Source organism: Paroedura picta, chromosome 1, assembly GCF_049243985.1.
Source record: "Paroedura picta isolate Pp20150507F chromosome 1, Ppicta_v3.0, whole genome shotgun sequence".
Lineage (NCBI taxonomy): Eukaryota > Metazoa > Chordata > Lepidosauria > Squamata > Gekkonidae > Paroedura > Paroedura picta.
The window spans coordinates 192,251,372-192,272,995 of NC_135369.1; the positions used below are offsets into that span (position 1 = coordinate 192,251,372).

General features: G+C 49.3%; 1 protein-coding gene across 3 annotated transcripts in view; it reads right to left on the reverse strand.

The window, feature by feature from the left end:
- Positions 1–21,624, reverse strand: part of TFAP2D (transcription factor AP-2 delta) — a 48,840-nt gene that overhangs the window by 3,504 nt on the left and 23,712 nt on the right. For 2 of the 3 annotated variants that reach the window (XM_077315150.1, XM_077315138.1), the window contains 5 exons: positions 20,437–20,602; positions 19,487–19,605; positions 13,375–13,516; positions 8,029–8,142; positions 408–1,774 (listed from right to left, as the gene is read on the reverse strand). In XM_077315150.1, the coding sequence (XP_077171265.1) occupies positions 1,555–1,774; positions 8,029–8,142; positions 13,375–13,516; positions 19,487–19,605; positions 20,437–20,602 (761 nt within the window). In that variant the 3' untranslated portion in view covers positions 408–1,554. Of the gene's footprint in view, positions 1–407; positions 1,775–8,028; positions 8,143–13,374; positions 13,517–19,486; positions 19,606–20,436; positions 20,603–21,624 lie in introns of those variants that run through there. The other variant, XR_013227053.1, reaches the window with a different exon arrangement.

Below are 21,624 nucleotides of genomic sequence, written 5' to 3' on the forward strand. Positions count from 1 at the left end.
GCTGGCTGCATATGGGGGAGGAGCAAGGACTCAAACCCAGGTCACCAGATTAGAAGCTGCTGCTCCAACCACTAGTCCAAGCTGATTATAAGTGTTTTGCTGTAGCCTGTAGCTTTTGGCCTGTTCCTGACATGCCTGATCAGATTATGAAAATGAGGACAATGAAAATAAAGGAAAGGGGAGGAAGCCATTTCATTAATACACACACACACACAGTCATGGTGGCCAGCCATTCCTCCAGTATGACATATATTCACAACTGTGTTATTAGTCCCTATGCACAAGTCTATTTATGTACAGCAGGGGTAGTCAAACTGCGGCCCTCCAGATGTCCATGGACTACAATTCCCAGGAGCCCCTGCCAGCGTTCGCTGGCAGGGGCTCCTGGGAATTGTAGTCCACGGACATCTGGAGGGCCGCAGTTTGACTACCCCTGCTGTACAGTTTATTCCCATATAGGAAACCATGTGCACCCTTTACCAAACGGGCGTAGGCCTGAGATGTGGATCCCTTCCTCCTATAACGTTCCCGTTACATTGTTTTGGTTATCTGAACAGAGCTACAAGTCGCCATTTCCATTCTGAACCTGAATCTGGTAATCTACTAGCCTGTAGCAAACTGCGCATTTGTGAATTTATGTTCAAGGGACTCCTGGAGTCATAGTGAAAGAAGCACTTCAAAGGGGAGGGAAGAAGAAACCTTATACAATAGAGGCAACACAAAAGATCTCTTGGTTTGCTGCAGATATGGAATTTCAGTGCTAAGATGAAGGGAAAGAGAGTTGGATGCTCAGGGGAGAGTTACAAATGCCTCACCCATTAGGACTTGTTTCTCCAGGGTGGTCTTCAAAGCTCCTGCTCAAAGTAGGACTGATCCTTGACAGACTTTGACATAACTTGTATGTGGTTTTACTGTAAATTCCCCCGCCACCAATAATGCAGAGTTTGGTTATTCTCCGGAACGAGAAGTCATTTCACTTCAGTACCAGGCAACCTTCCATATCGTCTATAAAGGGAAACCAAAAGAAGCGTTCCTTTCTCTTTCGTCCGTCCAGTGAGTGATGGGACCACAAGTTCATCCAGGGGCAGCATAGGCCTGACCAGCAGTTCTGGAGTCCTTCGTTATAGTCCAAATGGGGATGGGGAATATTTCAGGTCTTCCTGAAACCAGTCGGATTCTGCTGGTCTTCCAAGTCCAGAAATGCTGTTGGGAGAAGAGGTCAGTGTCCCACTAGAGATGGCCAAATGTATGTGCACACACACACGCACGCACAGACACACAAAGCGGTTTAGAGCACGTTTTGAAAAAGGGACAATTTCCATTATGCGTTTACTGTACATTGCCATTCTTAGGGCTCAGTAAGGATTAGCTTAGCTATTTTGAAACCCCGTATTTTTTCCCCCCATTCAGTTTGGTCCACTGGAGATAAATCACCCTCAATGAGATATATATAGAGAGAGATACATAGATATATACGTATATAGATAGCTATATGTTTCTTTTAAAAATATATCTGCAGGGAGGGTCTCTGGCAATAAATTCTGTTTGATGTGGTTAGTCTGTCTTTTCTGTTTTCCCTTCTTTCACGGCAGCCTCTGAAGTTTTCCGCAGGGGGGCTTTCTCTGAATTGGTGTGTCCTTGGCCGGATTCCGCCGTGCTGCCGTTTTTGTGTGCTGTGTGTTTTTCCAAGTAGTTCAGCATTTCGCTGAGGACAGTTTGGAAAGTGCTGAGGGCAGCACATATCGCCGGGGTCCCAAAGCCATGAGTGATCAAACTGCAGAAGTGGCGAGAGAGGGGAAAGAGAGAGAAATATTGACAATTTTCACTGTATGCAGGATTCCCATTCTGCTGCAGTTCAGAAGCTGGTCACTGAAATATTTATCATGGATGGGGGAGGGGGGAAGCAGACTAGATACAACTTCAGAAGTTGATTTTCTGGTAGGCAGGTTAGGTCTGGTACATTAAGAAATCAGGTTTTTAGCTGGTATGATGGCATGCATTTCTATTGGATGCATTTCTATCGGCTTAAAAATCATGTGCTGATGATAGAAGAGATTTAGAGTGTGCAGATGTGTAAGACTCATAACAAGGATCCTATCTCCCCCACCACTTTATCACTGGGGCCAGCATGGTGCCTAGGCTCTACCGCGCTGAAGGTAGGAAGGACAGAGTATTCTCTGCAGCACCCAAGGTTGCAGAAATCCGTTTGGTGCAAGCGTGGCCCCAGTCTGTGGATTTAAATATCCACAGATGGAAGCCATACTTGGGAACCAGTATATGAATAAAACTGATATATTTCTATAAATATGTACTACTGTGACAAGCAAATCAGATTTCTTTTGATGGAGGTCTGTGAAGAAAATTGGGTGAGATTCCTGGGTGGATGTGCTTTGATTGGTAATCCCTAAAACCAGTGAGACAAAACCTGAACTCTTGTTTGCCTTTCACATTATTACTCACTATAATGATACATTGAGGTGTTGGTCTGAAGCAGCAGAACAAAGTTTGAGCATCTTTATGACCAACAAAGTTTTATTCAAGGTCTAAGGTTTCGTGTGCAAAGGATCTGATAAAGTGTGCATACACAGGAAAGCTGATAACCTAAATAAAATTTTGCTGGTTTTAACGGTGTCTCTGGAATAATATGAGTAAGCCATCTTAGAAACTCTGAGAATTTTCTTAAATGCTTATGCTTCTTAAAGCCTTGCATAATAAAGAGAATCATTTCTTTTTTCAATAAAATATTTAAAAATTCTCTACAGGTTTTCGGTCTGGATTGCTGGTTTTAGTTCAAAGAACCGCATGTGCAACTTACTTGTTTTTACTATCAGATTCAAAGTCTAAGAAGCAGTCTTTAGCAAGTAAATCTTGGAGAACTCTGCTGCTAAAAGTTCTCAACTGCTGCTCAACTTTTTTCTTACCATTGAGAACCCCCTGAAACATTCTACAATCTTTGAGAAAACTCAGAAGTTGCACAATTGTGCAGAACTTGGGTGAGAAGCAGAGCTGTGGACATGCCCACCCTGTGCCCCTCCCCTCCCCACCCCCTCCAGGCCCATCATTGGCCATTATGTATTATTTATTTGATTTTTAGCCTGCCACTGAAAGGCTTGTGGTGGGTTACAACATATAAAACCCTCAGTAAAATTCCCCTAAAAATGATATAAATTACAAAATACCCATTCAAAGATCCAAGATACAATGCGGTGAATTTAAAACAACTAAAAAAAGATCCCCCCTAACCAAGACCTCTGGAGGAGGATATGGGAGGGGGGTCCCTTAGCGCACCGGCCTCAACCATAGACCTGGCAGAAGAGCTCCGTCTTGCAGGCCCTGCGGAATGCCAAAAGCTGCCGCAGGGCCCTCAGCTCTTCCAGGAGCTCGTTCCACCAGGTTGGGGACAGGACCGAGAAGGCCCTGGCCCTGGTTGAGGCCAACCCTCCCCAGGACTGGGTATGACCAATAAATTTGCTCCTGAAGAGCATAACGCTCTGTGGGGGGGGGGCATAGGGAGAAAGGCCGTCCCTAAGGTATATGGGAGCCAGACCGAAGGGCCTTAAAGGTAAGTGCCAAAACCTTGAACCAGATCCGGGCAGCAGCCGGAAGCCAGAGCGGCTGCCTCAGCACAGGCTGGATGTGGGCCCTCCAAGGTGTAGCAGCTGCATTCTGCACCAGCTGCAATTTCTGGATCAGGCCCAAGGGCAGGCCTGCATAGAACAAGTTACAGAAATCTATTCTGGAGGTGACTGTCGCATGGATCACTGTGGCCAGATGAGCCTGGCGGTGGGAAAAAGCCTGGCTGATAATCTGATAAATGTTAAAAATTTATATTTATTTAAATATAAATATTTAAAATTTATATATATAGGCCCCATATATATATGGGGAGTCCCCCATTACATATACCTAAAATGTATAATGTCCCCCCCCCAGGCTGTGCTATACTAACATACAAACTCCCAGGTGGATGACTGTGGGGCAGCTGGAGTGTTCTCAGCCATCTGATATTTATGATAATTGTGAGACTTTTAACTTTGTTTTAAGGACTGGGGTTTTTATGGGGGTTAGATTGTTATTGTAATTCGCCTTGAGTCCCTGGAGTAAGACAGGCTATACATCCAATGAATAATACTAATACAAATAAATTAATTAACTGCCACCCATTCAGGAAACCCTGGTTGAGAAAACCTACACTAAACGGCTGGAGTCGGCAAAGACCTTTTCCATTTGTTTAATCCAGATTTTCTAACTGGGTGAGGGAGTGAAGACTCTCAAGACCTAGCAAGTGAGACCAGCTGCACATAAGACCATGTATACTTTGCATGCTTGTGGTGCAACACCAGTTTCCTTTCCTGCAACCTGGGACCAAATGAAGGGGTCCCCAGAACTGCTATTTACTCTCGCAAATGGGGAGGGGGGATAGGGGAAGACCCGAGTCGGCTGCAGAGGAGGGGACACGCAGTAATGGGTTTAAACTTCAAGTACAACGATATAGGCTAGATATCAGGAAAAAGTTTTTCACAGTCAGAGTAGTTCAGCAGTGGAATAGGCTGCCTAAGGAGGTGGTGAGCTCCCCCTCACTGGCCGTCTTCAAGCAAAGGTTGGAGACACACTTTTCTTGGATGCTTTAGGATGCTTAGGGCTGATCCTGCGTTGAGCAGGGGGTTGGACTAGATGGCCTGCATGGCCCCTTCCAACTCTATGATTCTATGATTCTATGAGTTCAATTTGATCTGAATTCAGCAGGATCCATAACAGAATAAACAAAGTAAGTGCAGAATCAGCCCCAGACTGACAAACCCACTTTCTCCCAGGACTGCTTTGCTGGGTATGATGTTGGAGCAAGGGAGCCATTTTGAATTTCCGTGGTAGGGACAAAGAGCTTCCTATAAAGAAAGGCTAGTCTTTAGATGCAGCAGTGATTCAGTGTTTTCAGGAAATGTATTTCCTCCAGGATATTTGTTACCATTACTGTTCCTAATGCAAAGTTTTAAGCAAAGGTATGGGTGACACGTAAAGCTGGACTATGGGTCTATATTCAAATAAGCTGATCAGTAACCCAGATATCCCTCAAGACTGACCACAGATGGTCTGAAACGGTCTCGCTAAATCTTCATGGGTTCTTGGGCAGTGCCAGGTGATGACTGCTGGATTCATGGTTGGTTGAAAAAGTCACTTAACAAGGAATACAAAATATTGTCAAGGGTATCGTGGGATAGAGTAGTTCTCCTTCCGTATCTTAAAAGGTGTTGGTGAGCTCTTTAACCAGCTACCGGTAGGTAGGCACCTAATGCGGAGGTTTTTGAGTTTGCGTGTTAAGTGGATGCAGAACTAAATGCAAAACTGAGCCTGGGATAGGCTGTACAATAAAATATCCTAAAGAACAATCTCAGAACTGCTTTAAGTACGTCTTCCAATAATCTTCTCATTCGCATCCAGTTTGTAAACTGTATAACTAATATTTCAGTATGTTGTTAATTTTTCAGCATCTGTGAAAATGAAACAAGTTCGTAACTGGCGTACTTATCATACAGTGAGAATTAGAAGATTATTTGAAAATGAACTTCCAGGCAATTTAAGATTACTTAAATCGTACTTGGATGTGCAGCCTATTCCATACAATTTTGTGCCTTGCATTATGCAGCGTTCTGACTGTTGGTACCATGTACCCTCTTTGCATTGTGAGGGCTATGCAATCATGTCTGGATTGGAAGCTTCGTGGAAGGGAACTCATAGTCGTGTTTCCGTAGCCATGGAAAATGAACCCTGCCAAATAGACCCCAAGACTTGGACTCAACTTTGGCAGCAACTACAAGGGCTCTGGTTCCCCCCCCTCCCCTCCCCCCCAGGCTGACAGAGCTTAGAGCAAAGGATATATTGGTGTTCTCTGTGGGAGATGGGAAGGGAAAAGAACAGGAAGCCACCATCTGTCTACTCCCGGTTTCCCACATTGGCCGAGTTTGGATACATCCTGTGACAGAAGTTGCTATCAAATATTTACAACAAGCTACAACTGATGGATGACACTCAAAGAGGGTCAAGTTCTCCTCGTTCTCAGAAAGATCTAAACCCACAGGCAGCTGCATAGGACTCCCAGAATGTCTACCTGTGGTCCAGCCCCCAATGTTATCTTGAAAATCATAGTATATACATAGAATCCTAGAGTTGGAAGGGGCCATAGAGACCATCGAGTCCAACCCCCTACTCAGTTCAGGATCAGCATCCAGGATGAGTATCTGTCCAGCCACTGCTTGAAGGCGGCCAGTGAGGGGGAGCTCCCCACCTCCTTAGGCAGCCCCTTCCACTGCTGAACTAGACTCCTAGAATCCCAGAGTGGGAAGGGGCCATGCAGGCCATCTAGTCCACCCCCTGCTCAGTGCAGGATCAGCCTCAAGCATCCAGGAGAAGGATCTGTCCAGCCGCTGCTTGAAGACGGCCAGTGAGGGGGAGCTCCCCACCTCCTTAGGCAGCCCCTTCCACTGCTGAACTAGTCTGACAGTTAATTCCATCCCCCTGAATTCTAGCCAGTATCGTTCTCCATGTAGCTTAAACCCATCCCTGCAGGTCCTATGCTCTGCTGCCAACAGCAGCCCTCCTTTCTCTGCCCTCCTCCAAGTGACAGCCTTCCAGATCCTTCAAGAGAGTAATCCTGTCTCCTCTCCACGTCCTCCGGGCTGAACAACCCCAAGCCCTTCAGCCTTTCCTCATAGGGTTTGATCCCCAGGCCCCAATCCATCCTCACCGCTGTCCTCTGCACCCTCTCCATTTTGAGATGTATTGAATCAGACCCTCAATCATCAAGGCCAGAAGTGTCTCCTCGGACTGACTATGTTTCTTCAGGATCTCTGGCAGAGCTTTTGAGCATCACCTGCCACTTGAACATTTTTGAACTGGAGATGCCGGAGACTGAACCAGAGCCTGTGGTATGCAAAGCCTGCATACCTGTCCTTTGCCATAGTCCACGTACTAAATTGAGGCTGTCTTGTGCCACCTTAAAGCCTAACTAGCATAAGCATGTGTGAACCAGAGCTCACTACATCAGATGTACTGGAATGGACATCCATGGCAGAGAGACTCATGCTTAATGTCACAAGGACCAGACAGTCCAGACTCATCAGATCCCAGAAGTTAAGGGAAGTCAGCCCTGGGAAGAACTCCGATGGGAGACCACTAAGGAAGACGAGGGTTGCCCCACAGAGACACGCGATGGCAAACCACCTCTGAACACTTCTTGCCCTGTCCTGGATGGTCCCGGCTAGCCCAGTCTTATCAGACCAAGGAAGCTAAGAAGGATCAGCCATGGTTAATGCTTGGATGGGAGACCACCAAGGAAGACGAGGGTTGCCCTGCAGAGACACGCGATGGCAAACCATCTCAGTTCGCCTCTTTCCCTGAGAATCCCTCAAAGTTGCTGTAAAGTTTGACTTGATGACACTTTCTGAGGAAGCCCCATGGCAGTCATATTCCCAGCACCTCTGCTGGCCTGGCATTGGCTTGGTGCCCAGCGTCTGATCTTTGCTAAGCAGTGCTGCTGGAGCCAGTGATGTCAGAGCAGGCAACGTCCAACATCCATCACCCCCTCCCCCAGCACAGCATTGATGTGGCCTGGTTTGCTCTAAAGTGTCTGGGCAAGCCTTCTTTCCATCACCAACGTCATCACAGGTAGAAGAGCCAGATTCAAATCCAGGATCATATTAAAGACCAATAAGATTTCCGTTGGTCTCTAAGGTGCTACCGGACTTGAATCTTGTTCTTCACTTGCAGATCAACTTGGGTACCCACCTGAAACTCTCATCACAGGTAGGTGGTATACTTTTTTTTTGATCTTGGGTCAAAAAAGCTAGCCCTAACATAAGCCAACAAATGAATGGCAATAGACCTTTTATGGTATTTTCAAGTTATGCTTCTGTTAAAGTAACTTTTGTCTCAGTTTCTAAGGAAAATGGCAGACACTATTGTCACCAACATCTCCAAAATCTCAGATTCCCACATTCTTGTTCCTCCACAATTGGTCTTAAAAAGTCCTACCTGAAATGTGTTAAGTGTCTCTGGATGTCGAGGTCTAATATCGGAGTGGGCCTTGAGGATCCCAAAGGTGATCTGTCTTGGCTTAGCAAGTCCTGGAATTCTTTACAGATTTGCCTAGAATCAGAAAGGACACTGAAGGGTTAAGTGAGAACAGATGCCAAATTTCTCAAGAAAATGTCTTCAGACCATACATTGTATTAGCAGCACAGAAGCAGCACTATAGGTCAGAGCTAATGTTACCGTTAAGGCTGGTTGTGAATTCTGGGGTGGAAGAGGTGGAGCCTGGGGAGGGTATAATGTTCACCTTCCAGAACAGGGGTAGCATTTTCTCCCAGGGAAATGATCTCCTTAGTCTGGTGATCAATGGTAATTCCAGGAGATCTCCATACCCTATCTGAAAGTTGCTAACTAGAGATGGGTATGACCCAGTTAATGATCTAAAGCTCAGCACAAATTTTGGTTGGTTTGTGAAGCAATACTTGCGAACTGAAGAACTACCATGAACTTTCATGGATTTTGAAGCCATTCATGATGGTTCATGAAAAAGGGTTTAAACAGCTAGGAGCAGAAAGCAGGAGTATAACTTAGTCTGAGCCATTTCACCCCCTGCTTTCTGCTCCCCCTGACTATTCATGGGGAGCAGAAAGCAGTGGTTTAAATGACCCCTGCTTTCTGCTCCCTGCAAAAAAGCTACAGCAGGGATTTAAACTTTAAATGACTCATGAACCAATATGAAATGGTTCAGTTTGTGAAGTGGCCTGTCAGTCTGCGAATCAGTTCATGGTTCAGTTATGAACCATGGACTGAACCACAAAAATGCAGTTTGGGCCCATCCCTATAGTTAACCCTAGTCACTATTCATGAACATCTAGAAGAAGAATGCACTGACCCAACTTTGGTGATCCTGGTGGAAGGCACTGTGGTTTCCTGACACTAATCGGGGGAATGTTTGTTTGTTTACTTACTTATTTATTCCTTTATGAAATTTCTTTACTGCCCTTCCCAGCATAACTGGCTATAATGATTCTAAAGGTTCTATAATGATTCAAGAGTCTGTTTCCTGCAGCCCTTCAGCTGTTTCTGCCTCTGTTCCCTTTCTGTCGCCCAGAAGCTTCACAGACGCAGTCGGTTTCCACACAGGAGGTGTTAGGCCCTGCTGCCCCCTCGCTTTGGCCTGGGGATAGTTGCCCTGGCTTTCCCCACGGCCGCTCAGGGGCCCTTTGGCCTGCTTTGCCCCCAGGAGAGCCAGCCGAGGGACAGGAGGTCAACACTTCCCACCATTTGTTTTAGTTGTCAGTTATTCTCACATGGCGAAAACTCCCCCATCACTTTCGAGAGCCACCCCAGGCCCGCAATAATTTGGTAAAAATTGCCACGATTGCTTTGTAATGCAAAACTGTTACAACACAAACAAGCGGTCTGTTTATCATACCGCCACCCCCACCCCCCCCACACACACACCTATGCAGACTGTCCCCGATCTCTGCAAAGCCATGGAAAAATAGAGAAAAAGCGGAAAGGTGCGGACCAAACATTTGCTATTTTCTTCCTTTGGAATTGTGTTGTGACACGATTGGACTTCAAGAAAACAAAACAAATAAGGCTGTGTGGGTAGATGACGAAAGTGACCCTCGGGGGCAGGGGGGAGGGGGGAGAACAATGCCCAACTGGAGACCGACCCAGTGTGCACGGCCCTGCCCCAACAGACCCCCAAATGGACCCTGGAGCAGATCCCACCGCAAGGGCAGGGCAGCTGAGGGCTTCGGTCGGGCCGGACCTGAGACCACCCCGGACCAGGCCTGAGACCGTGCCAAAGGGGGCATTAGCCCTGATCGCACACAAGCGGTGCTCACAGCCTAATCCCTCGTGTAGAAGATGCTGCAGCAGTAGCTCTGCCTCAGGCCCTTGGATCGCGAATAGGATCGGTCAGCCCCTGGGCGGCCCCTGGACATCTCCCGCTGTTCCAAGTGATCTCCAGACAGCCAAGAGCCCCCCCTCCCTCCCTCAAGGAAATGGCTGCTTTGGAGGGGCTCCCCGTGGCATCAGTACCCTATTGAAGTCCCTCTCCTCCCCAAACCCCACCTTCCGTGGGCTCCATCCCAGAATCTCCAGGGATTTCCCAACCCAGTGCTGGCCCCCCTAATCACAGAGTTAACAAGAAACACCACCCCTGTGCTTGGGTCTGAACCCCACCCTTCCGAAGGGAGAGAAAAGTGGACCTGGCAAATGGGAGTCTTTGAGGCATTGATTGCCTGCCTGCCTGCCTGCCTACACACACACACACACACACACACAAATATATAGAAGAAGAAGAGCTGGTTCTTCTTATATGCTGTTTTTCTCTCCCCGAGTCTCAGAGCGGCTTACAGTCGCCTTCCCTTTCCTCTCCCCACAACAGACACCCTGTGAGGGAGGGGAGGCTGAGAGAGCCCTGAGAGTACTGAAGAAGAAGAGTTGGTACTTCGATGTCACTTTTCTCTACCCAAAGGAGTCTCAAAGTGGCTTACAGTCACCTTCCCTTCCTCTCCCCACAACAGACACCCTGTGAGGGAGGGGAGGCTGAGAGAGCCCTGATATCACTGAAGAAGAAGAAGAGTTGGTTCTTATATGCCGCTTTTCTCTACCAGAAGGAGGCTCAAAGCGGCTTACAGTCGCCTTCCCTTTCCTCTCCCTGCAACAGACACCCTGTGAGGGAGGGGAGGCTGAGAGAGCCCTGAGATTACTGAGGAAGAAGAAGAGTTGGTTCTTAGATGCCGCTTTTCTCTACCCGAAGGAGTCTTAAAGGGGCTTACAGTCGCCTTCCCTTTCCTCTCCCCACAACAGACACCCTGTGAGGGAGGTGGGACTGAGAGAGCCCTGAGTTTACTGAAGAAGGAGAAGAAGAAGAGTTGGGTCATATGTGCTGCTTTTCCCTACTCGGAGGAGCCCACGGAAGGCTGGTAACCCTGCATGGGTTCTGTGTGACCCTCGGCAGGGAGAGATGACCTAGAGATGCCGCTCAGTATGGGGGTCGCCTGGTTTGTCTTGGGGAGGTGGTCGAAGGTTCCGTTTGGTCTTCGGGACCTCCGGGGGAGTCAACGTTCTGCACGGCTCCTGGGAGACGCCGGTGCACTGCAGAGCTCCCAGCTGCAGTCCCTGCAGGCAGCCTAGTCCTTTTCCCTCCCATCTTAAGTCAGCCGTGTGATTTTGGGGCCATTGCATGCTGGTATAGCCAAAGGGGAGTCTTTGAAGAGGGGCGGAACATCAAGGAGGAATGAAAATCCCTCGTTTCGGGGAATCAGAAAGCGCGACTTTCATGCAAGACTTTGATACGGGAGAAGGCACTGGCGTTCTCCAGATCCCGTCTCTTGCCGCTTCGAGGACGTCTGGCAAGGCACAAGGGGAGGAACCGGAAGCCCCGCGGCCTCTTGGCCCTTTTGCGGAGGAATTCAGGCCTCGCATCGCTCCCTGGGCGCAGGTCCAGGTCGGGGGATGCCAGGAGATTTGGAGGTGGGGCCTGGGGAGGGCAGGGCCTCAGTGGGGTATGCTGCCGTAGGGTCCGCCCTCCCAAGCATCTGACTGCTCCAAGGGAATGGATCTCTGTAGCCTGAAGACAAGCTGTAATCCTGGGGGTCCCCAGGTCCCACCTGGAAGCAGGCCCCCTAATTCACAGCATGGTCTGCAAAAGGACTTGGGGGAGGGGTATATTTTGAATAAGGTCACCTGCAGGGCTTGAAGGGTTAAATCTTCTTTCCCCAAATGCCCTCCTTCGGGGTCATGGCACAAACGTTGATTTCTGACAGGGGGGAGGTAGTCTTTTGCCGAGAGACGTCACTGCCGCTGCCTGAGACCCTGCTCCACTTGCTTTCCCACCAGCGCCCCTGACTTCCCGCCGCTCGCTGGGGGGCGCTGCCAGCTGCAGCTGCACAGTGCCAGGCCAAGGGGGAGCCCCAGCTATGGTGCCCGCTGGAGAGAACCAAAGGTGAGCTGGCGGCAGAGTAGCAGGGCAGCCCCCGAGGCAGCCGCTGAGGAGGAGGACAAGGAGGAGCTGCGGCCCGGTACCGACTGATCCACGGACCGGGACCAGTCCCTGGAACAGGGGTTGGGGACCATTGGTCTAGCTGACTAACATTCTCCAGCAGGAAAGCAGATAGGAAGTGTATTCAAAGGAGCAGGAGGTCAATTAGACACAGGAGGAGAATATTTGGAAATATGAGGAAGTTCTCAATCTAAATATTCTGACGACATGTCTCCTCCAATGTTCCCCTGTAGGATATTTTTCTTGTGCTGTTAAATCATGCAGACTTACAGGCCTTGGATATTCCAACAATATTACGCTAGATGGACCAGTGCTCTGACTCATTGCCCTTATAATGTTTCATTTCATTTTTACCTCTCCTTTCTCTCTAGACATCATCCTTCTCCTGTCTGTTTTTATCCTCATAACAACCCCCTGTGAGGTAGGCTAAGCCTGGGTCCCAGGTCACCCAGCCATCTTCCATGGACCAAGCAGGGATTCGAACCAGGGACTCCCAGAGGTCACTCCCTGCTAATTTCTGTGGTGCACTGGGCCTCCACATCGTGCATCGTCAGGAAGAATTCACATTATACATTCACATTATACATCTCTGGGATTCCAAGAATCTCCAAGAATCTCCAGCAGGAGTAACTCCGTTTCTGAAAAGTAGCCTGCCTAACTGGGGGTGTGTAAAGGACTAAAGGTGATTAACAGCAACCCCAAAGGATTGCGGAGGGATGAAGAGAGGTAGTTTGCCATGGCCGGCCTCTGCACAGAGGCCCTGGCCTTCCTTGGTGGTCTCCCACCCAATGACTAAACAAGGCTGACCCTGCTTAGCTTCTGAGATCTGACAAAACTGGGATGTCCTGTGCTATCCTGGGCAGGGCACTCTCTACCTAGTTCCCCCAAAGTAAAGATCTTGATGCCCTACAAAGCACAAAGCTCTATTTCTTGAAGGATAACCGCTGTAATTCAGCGATTCTAATTCTGGCCAGCAGGTGGTGATAGTAACGTATGAGTAGCAGTGTAAGAAACAGAAAGAAAACAGTCATTCCTGACTCCCCCCTGGGGTCCCTTCCGCAGGCAACTGGTGCCAACACGCCCTGCTTTGGGAGTGCCGCTCCTCTTCCACGGTGAGCAAAGAGCCTGCATCCCAAGACGGGGCTGGAAAGTCCGTGGGCAGAATCAGAGCTCACCCCCGCAGTGTTACCCTGCTCGCCCAGGTAGGTTTTTGGATGCCACTGACTTCTGAACAGGGCACGGAATGCTTTCCAAATAACCTGGCCTACATCTTGTGGGCACTGGGACGGCCCAGTGTCAGTTTCCAAGCTGGGTCGGGCTTTGCTTACTTTGTTGCCAGGATCATCTTCTTCCGGGCCGTCTGCTCCTTCTGTTCCATGTGCTGCCTGGCCAGGTGTTCCCCAACTGCCTTGGCTGGGAATTCTGTTTCGCAGGTGTAGCCAAAATCTCTGGCCAGATGGAGAGCTTCCCCTTCGGATCAGAAACAAACCAGTCAAACCAACAAACCCAACGAGGTCATCTTACATACAGCCTGTTGGGCCAGGCAGGTTATGTGTGATGTACGGGCAGCTGCATCACCGTGGCTATTTCCCAACAATCCCCAAGTGGTGGAGGGGGCCTCTCTAGGAAGAGCAAGCCTGTCCCCTAAGAAGGCCGGTTCAGGTGGAGAGCGAGGAGAGCTGTCTTTTGGGAGCTTGCTTTGTGTCACCTGAAGGAGTCTGCATATATCAAGACCAGGGGTAGTCAAACTGTGGCCCTCCAGATGTCCATGGACTACAATTCCCAGAAGCCCCTGCCAGCGAATGCTTCTGGGCTTCTGGGAATTGTAGTCCATGGACATCTGGAGGGCTGCAGTTTGACTACCCCTGATCAAGACAGTGAATGAGGCTTTGTCGGTCTTAAAGTTTCCACAGGACTCTAACTTTGTTCTACAGTGAAATGAAATAAACAAGGACCTGATCCTTATTGGAGATCCCTGGGATCGAACCGGGAACCTTCTGTGTGCCAGGTGGATGCTCAGCTACTGAGCCATGGTCCCTCCACCAAATTAAGGTTGTGGAGAGGGTAGAACAAACTGTACCACGTTAGGCTGTGGCCCAGGGAATTACATTTTCTGAAGGCCGAGAATAATGTCCCAGACTTGGGAAACCAGTATGGCATACAAAGTGATTGGCTAGAACTTTTGTCTCTACTGTGATGATTTTGGCACATTTCTTTTCCTGGGGAGCATTAAGAATATTACTCCCTACTCCCTCAAAATAATTTTTTTTGACATGGTACAACCCATTTTCCCTCCCTGCAATTCCTCCCTCGGCTGCCAGATCAGGTTCAGCCTTGGGGCTTTTGAGTTATAAATTGTGGTGGTTTAAAATGCCGGTCCGATAATTTCGTGGGCAGAGTCAGGGACGACAATCTCAAACAGATGGAGCCACACTTCAGCCAGGCAGTTGCGGTTCCCAAAATGCTCCCATTGATACAAAGGCACCCGCGTCTGCCTCCAGCCCTTTCACAAAAACGGGATACAAACACATTACAAACACGGCCACTTGAGTTCAGGCTTGGAAGCAAAGAGTTGCAACCAGATTTTTTGGGGGGGAGGGGGGCTGCTAACAGATGCACCCGGGCTGCCAACCGAAGTTGGGAAATAGCTGGGGAGTTTGGGGGGTGGAGCCTGTGGAAGGGAAGGGGGGAGGGGGAGGGGGACAGGATGCCTCAAGGAATGAATGCTGCCACCTGGAGATCAGTGCCAGGCCTGAGGAGACCGCCAGCCTCCCCCCCCCGCCCAGAGGTTGGCAACCGTAGATCCACAGGGTTAGGTGACAGTTCTCCCTCTGCATCCTGAGGAGAGGCGCCTCTCTTACCATGCAGCCCGGGAAGGGGAAAGAAACCCCAAAGCCATTTCAAAGAGAGAGAGAGAGAGAAACGGCTAAGCCAGCTTGGTGTCGTGGTGAAGGGTGACGGCCTCTAGCCTGGGCCACCCAACGCAGAGGGGGGTTCCCCTTGCCTGCCTCTGCCCAGCAACCCTCAACCTCCTGGGCGGTCCCCCCTTTGAATTCTAATGAAGGACAAGCACGCTTTGGGTGGCTCGTCATGGCCTGCCTCTGCATAGCAACCGTGGCCCGCTGGGGGTCTCCCATCCCAATCCCAGCCAGGGCCCGCCCTGCTTAGCTTCCGAGATGCGGCACGGTCAGGCTAGCCAGGGCCATCCGGGTGAAGGAAAACAAATGTGCTAGTCAGTATATAGAGGGGATTGTCCCTTTGCAGTCATCATGACCGTATCCTGCTGGAGAGTCGTTTTTCCCTTGGGTTGCACATGGATCCTATGAGCCGATGGCAGGATTGTTATCCAAAATCCATTGTGGTGGATGGTGAGGGGGGAGATTCTGGAACTGTGGGGGGAATTGCTACTTGGGGGGCAGGGCCCATTCCGCACGCTTGGCCTGATGCACTTTAGAAGTAGATGTTCCTGTTTGCTCACTGAAAGTGTGCAGAATCAGCCCTGATCCCAGAGATGAAAATGTCACACCCTCATTCATAGCTCATTTGTTAAAATCAGATGCAAAGCCCTTTGTAGAAGCCAAATACGAAAGGCATTTACTTCTCATATGATTTTCGTTTGCTTGTCCCTGTTGCCGTGGAGGCAGGCATTGGTGGACAGCAGCTTTACGGGGGATCAAAACTCTCCTGGTCTAAAAGGCTATAGCAGCCTTTTAAATATTGACCACATGGATCTGGCTTGTGCCACATATGACCCCTGGCCCATGCAGGTCAGGCTTGCCTACTCAGGCCTGTAGCAGCTGTCCAGGGTCTTTCACAGCACTTACTGCTTGATCTTTTAACTGGAGAATTCGGGGACAGAACCTCAGTCCTTCTGCATTCCAAGCAGAAGCTCATCCTCTGAGCCACAGCCCCCTGGGAGGGGGAGAGGGAGAGGCTTCCTCCTCAGGGCCCACTTGTGGCTTTTATTATATTATATTATTATTATATTTATATTTATACCCCGCCTCCCCCCGAAGGCTCGAGGCGGCTTACATAACCCCGTCCCCTAAAACCATAAAATGACAATAAAAACCGATAATTTACAGTAATGGCAACAGTGATGGCGTAATCTACTCATTTGCTCTCCGCATCCTCAACTACAGGAGGGGGATGATGCTCTCTACCGCCAGTTTGTGAGGGGGGGGCTGATCTTCTTTCCGCCCGGCCTCAGTTATAAGCCTGGCGGAAGAGCTCCGTCTTGCAGGCCCTGCGGAATGTTGAAAGATCCCGCAGGGCCCTCAGCTCTCCCGGGAGCTCATTCCACCAGGTCGGGGCCAGGACCGAAAAGGCCCTGGCCCTAGTCGAGGCCAGGCGGGCTTCCTTGGGGCTGGGAACGACCAGTAGGTTAGCCCCCGCAGAGCGTAAAGCCCTGCGGAGGATATAGGGCGAAAGTGCTCAATATAGTGCTCAAGACGGGAACATCCCTCCGTCCAGGGGCAGCCCCGGGAGAGCTTGACGCCATTGCTCACACCTGCTGGCAGCAGCTTGTCAAGGTGGGCCACCTCATCCCTCCAGCGGGCCTTGCAGAGCTCCAAGTCTGCTCTCCAGCTCCACAGCTGTCTTTTCCAATCAGGCCAACTTTCCTGGTCAGTTGTCAAGCAGAGCCGGGGGGGGGGGGAGGGAATGTCTCTGGCTCAACATCAGCTTGAGCTGCCTGCCTCTCTGTCGGGAGGGGAAACACCGAAGGAAGCGCCTCCACGAAGCACACGGCGCAAAGTTTGCCTTCCCCTTTGGGGTGCTGTTTACACAATCTCAGAAGCTGGGAACTCCACTTTGGTGGAGCTATAAAACAATATCAAATTATATTTATTAAAGTGCACCAATATAAGGTTAAAAACAGACATTATATTGTCACACATGTGATGCACCCTCTATGCAGAATAAGACAATAGCGGAGACTGGTGATAAATTCACAGGGCCTATCAAGAGGGCAGGCAAATAGCTACCTCACGTTCCAATCCAATCCATTCTGAGGGCCCAAGCTGACCAGGGCCACATTTTCAGACGACGTCTGTGGATACGCTATGCCTGCAAATGGCTGAGGGAAAAGAATTCAGCTGAGGGAGTGTAAATGCTCTTCTTAAGGAGGAATTGTCAGGCCTTTTAAGTAGCTCTGAATAGCACAAGAGAAGGGAACTCCCAGGAAGGCAGGTGAGCATACAGGCCCTGTCCTCAATAGGGCACTCATGCTACCCACATGTGGCACAGGGGGCTTCGCTCCTTTTTTTATGAGGCTCGTATTTTTGCCATCGAATCATAACCTGGGAACCTGTTCTTAATTATCACCTTCCATGGCCACATGTCAGAAGAAGTGAAAAGCTTTTTTAGGTAACCCATTTTTTACTCCCCAAAGGAGTCTCCAATTGCCTCATAGAATCATAGAATAATGGAAGGGACTTAATGGGTCATCTAGTCCAACCCCCTGCACTATGCAGGACACTCACAACCCTCTCGCTCATCCACTGTCACCTGCCACCCCCTTGAGCCTTCACAGAATCATCCTCTCTGTCAGATGGCTATCTAGCCTCTGTTTAAAAATCTCCAAAGATGGAGAACCCACCTCCTCCTGAGGAAGCCTGTTTCACTGAGAAACCGGTCTAATAGTCAGGAACTTCTTCCGGATGTTTAGATGGAATTTCTTTTGAATTAATTTCATCCTATTGGTTCTAGTCCATCCATCTGGGGCAAGAGAGAACAACTCTGCTACATCATCTATATAGCAGCCTTTTAAATACTTGAAGATGGTGATCAGATCCCCTCTCAGTTGTCTCCTCTCTAGGCTAAACAGACCAAGCTCCCCCAACCTTTCCTCATACGTCTTGATCTCCAAACCCCTCACCATCTTTGTTGCCCTCCTCTGGACATGCTCCAGTTTGTCTACATCCCTCTTCAACTGGGATGCCCAAAACTGAACACAGGACTCCAAGTGAGGCTGAACCAGAGCAGAGTAAAGTGGTACCATCACTTCCCGTGATCTGGACATGATATTCCGTTTGATACAGCCCAAAATCCCATTTGCCTTCTTAGCCACTGAGTCACGCTGCTGACTCATGTTCAATGTATGGTCTACTAAAACTCCTAGATCCTTTTCGCACATGCTCCTGCCAAGACAAGTCTCCCCCATCCTATATTGGTGTATTTGATTTTTCCTACCTAAATGCAGAACTTTACATTTCTCCCTATTGAACTTCATTTTATTCAGTTTAGCCCACTTCTTGAGCCCCTCCCAGTTTAGTATCATCTGCAAATTTAATAAGTATCCCCTCTAATCCCTCATCCAAATCATTTATAAATATGTCGAACAACACAAGCCCCAGGACAGATCCCTGGAATACTCCACTTGTCACTCTTCTCCAAGAGGATGCTGAACCATTAACAAGCACCCTCTGGGTATGAACAGTCAACCAGTTATTGATCCACCTGACAGAATTAGGACCCATACTGCCTCCCCCTTCCTCTTCCCACAACAGACTCTCTCTGGGGTTGGTGGACCTGAGAGAGCTCTGAGAGAACTGGGACAGACCCAAAGTCACCCAACTGGCTGCATGTGGAGAAGAAAGGGGGAATCAAACCCGGTTTTCCAGGTGAGAGGCTGCTGTTCTTAACCAGGACGCCAAACTGGCTTTCTCCATTAGATTCAAAATCCCGTTCCTCGCATTGGAGATTTTTCACTTTCATTTAAATAGCACATAGAGGCCAAAAACAACTCACATCATTGTGAGTGGAAGGCCTGCTGTGTGTCTATTGGGCCATGCACCTCCCAAACGGAGCCAGTTTGTTGAGCCCCGAAGAGTTTGTGAGGTTAGCCATTAAGAGTTCATGCTTTGTGGACTGGCCATGCCGTGAACCCCGAACCAAACCCCACTTCCCTGGTTCCTAGTTTGTACTCAGACTTCATTGAAAGCGTGCTTTTATTGTTATCCAACTGCTATCTTGTTAGCCTCCTTTGGTGGAGGAACAGGATGAGAAGCTAATAATAATAATAATAATAATGATGATGATGATGATGATGATGATGATGATGATGATGATGATGATGATGATGACAGAAGAAGCCAAAATATGGAATGCAAATAAGCAAAATCTTTCCTTTAAAAAGAAAGCTGATTTCTGTGCCTTTTCCAGGGAGCCAGCTGCTGGAGTCCGGCAAAGACCAAGGAAGGGTCTAAAGAGCAGGGTTTATTGCCCGCTCCCTTGCTCTCTCACACACACACATGTACCAAAATTGCAAAGAGAGGAGCACTGGCCCTGAAGGAAGGAACCTTTGGGCCCGGTGCAATTTCCATTGCTGCCCAGGATTCCCTGTTTTGGTGCAGCCGAGTCTCTTTCTTAGAAGTGTGAGGCCCTGATTCAAGGCAAGCAGAACAGAGAGCACGACAGGGCAGCCTTCCAGATCCCTACCTTCCACCAAGGATGTTAGGAGAGTGACGTTTGCAGCTTTCCTCCTCCCTGCAGGCAGATTGAGGCCCAGCCGGTCCAACTTCTCTCTCAAGCAACGGCCCCCATTCTTGGATTTGGCTCTGTTGGAGAGAATGGGAGAGGAAAGCTCTTTTGGGTTGGTGCTTCATTCGCTCTCCCACATTTTTCTGGGATTTTTTTAATTGACTGGGGGGGGGGGATCTGCCCTGAGCCATTAGGGTTACCAACCTCCAGGTGATGGGTAGAGATCTCCCGAGATGACATCTGATCTCTACCCTGTCGTTCCCAGGCCATATTGGGAGGTGGACATTATGTTATTGTACCCCATTGAAGCCCCTCCCCTTCCCAAATTTCACCTTCCTCAGTCCCCCCCCCCCCCAAATCTCCAGGTATTTCCCAACCCTGAGCTGGCAGGGCTATTGGAAATGAAGAGATCCACGGCTGACATCGACTCTCAGAGCCAAAGTAGGAAACTGAGGATGCTGAACAGGGCGTTACAGCTTTATGATGTTACGGCCCTTCTGAGTATTAAAGCAGCATTACAGCCCTTCTAAGTTTATAAGCCATGGTTCGTTGTGATGTCTCCATGCAGTCTCCAGGTTTTGGAGGGAAGCCTCCAAATAATTGTAGCCTGTTAGCCACAAGTCATGTCGTTCTCCACCTTAAAGCTCAGTCCCTGTGAACTGGCAGTACAATAAATCATCTATTGGGTTGGTGTCTCTGGAGCCTTCTCACTTAATAACTTCAGGCAGCAGAGCCCAGAGAGGGAACCGCGTCCCTGCCTCTGACCGTAGCCTTAATGTGTCATAGTGGATGGAGGCCGTGCCAATAGTTTACCGCACAGCGTCAGTCGGCAACAGCCCTGAGCAAGGGGGACGGCTCTCCTGCCAAAGGACCCCTTGAGCGTACAGCAGCACTCAGGTGTGCCTTACCTTCTCAAAATGCCCCCCAAGAGGGAGGCATTGAGGCATTCTGGCGGGGACAAGCGTCTCTTCACTTCTGCAATCGTCACTTTGTACTTGGAAGTGGAGCTGAGCAGGGATAAGCGCCCAGGGACAGAGCAGAAGAGATCCGTGGGGTTCACGACACACGTCCCACCTGGGGGGGAGAGAATAAAAACATTAAGAGATGACTTTGTCTGGGAGTGAAATCTCTTCAGTGCACATCTGAGGGAACATTTTATCGGTTTTGCCACACTGGAATCCACAGCTTAAAGAATCTCTGGGTCGAAGAGTATATATAGAAACCAAACAAAGAGATGAAAGGAGCTATAAGCAGGTGAATGTATCGGCTGACCTGAACAGGCCACACTCACTCAGCCTTGTTGGGCCTTGGAAGATGAGCAGAGTCATCCCTGGTTAGTCCTCGGAAAGAGGAGACCACCAAGGGAGGCCGAGGTCACCAGGCAGAGGCAGGAGACGGCCAGCCCCCTCTGCAGGTCTCTGGCTTTGGGAACCCAACAAGCACAGATGGGCCAACTGTGGCCCTCCAGAAGTCCATGGACTACAATCACCATGAGCCTGCCCCAGGCTCCACACAGAGTCACGCCTGCCTTACAGAGCTACAGAGTTGTTGCATATAACACTCGTGAGAAATCTCGTGAGAAGGGGCAATGACGTATTTATAGCCTCAGATGCCGCACAGAGGGAGAGCTCGCTCTCCACACCCAAACCTTCCCACTCGTCACTCCTGATGGGGGGAAGCGAGAGGCCCCCGGAGCCTAGAAGAAATTCCCTGCAGAAATATCAGTAGCAAAACTGTGAACTATTAGATGGGTTACAGATTTTTCAGGGCATCAGCCCATCTGTGCAGACTATCAAGGGCGAGACACGGACAACACAGCTGAGAAAGGGACGCTTGTGCCAGTTTTGCAAACAGGAGAGCTACTTGCCACTTTGCAGTTTGTGTCACCAACACGTCTGATTGTCAGAGGTCCATGACAGGTTTTCTCAGCCTGCAGGGTTTCACAAAGCCCTGGGGTTTCTTGACAGCCCGGGAGGGCTTCCCAAAAAGGTGGGAGTTTATTACATTTTAATATATATTTAAAAATTTGTTAAACATTTATAGGGTAATATGACCATATATATGAGCCTCTTGTGGCGCAGGGTGGTAAGGCAGCC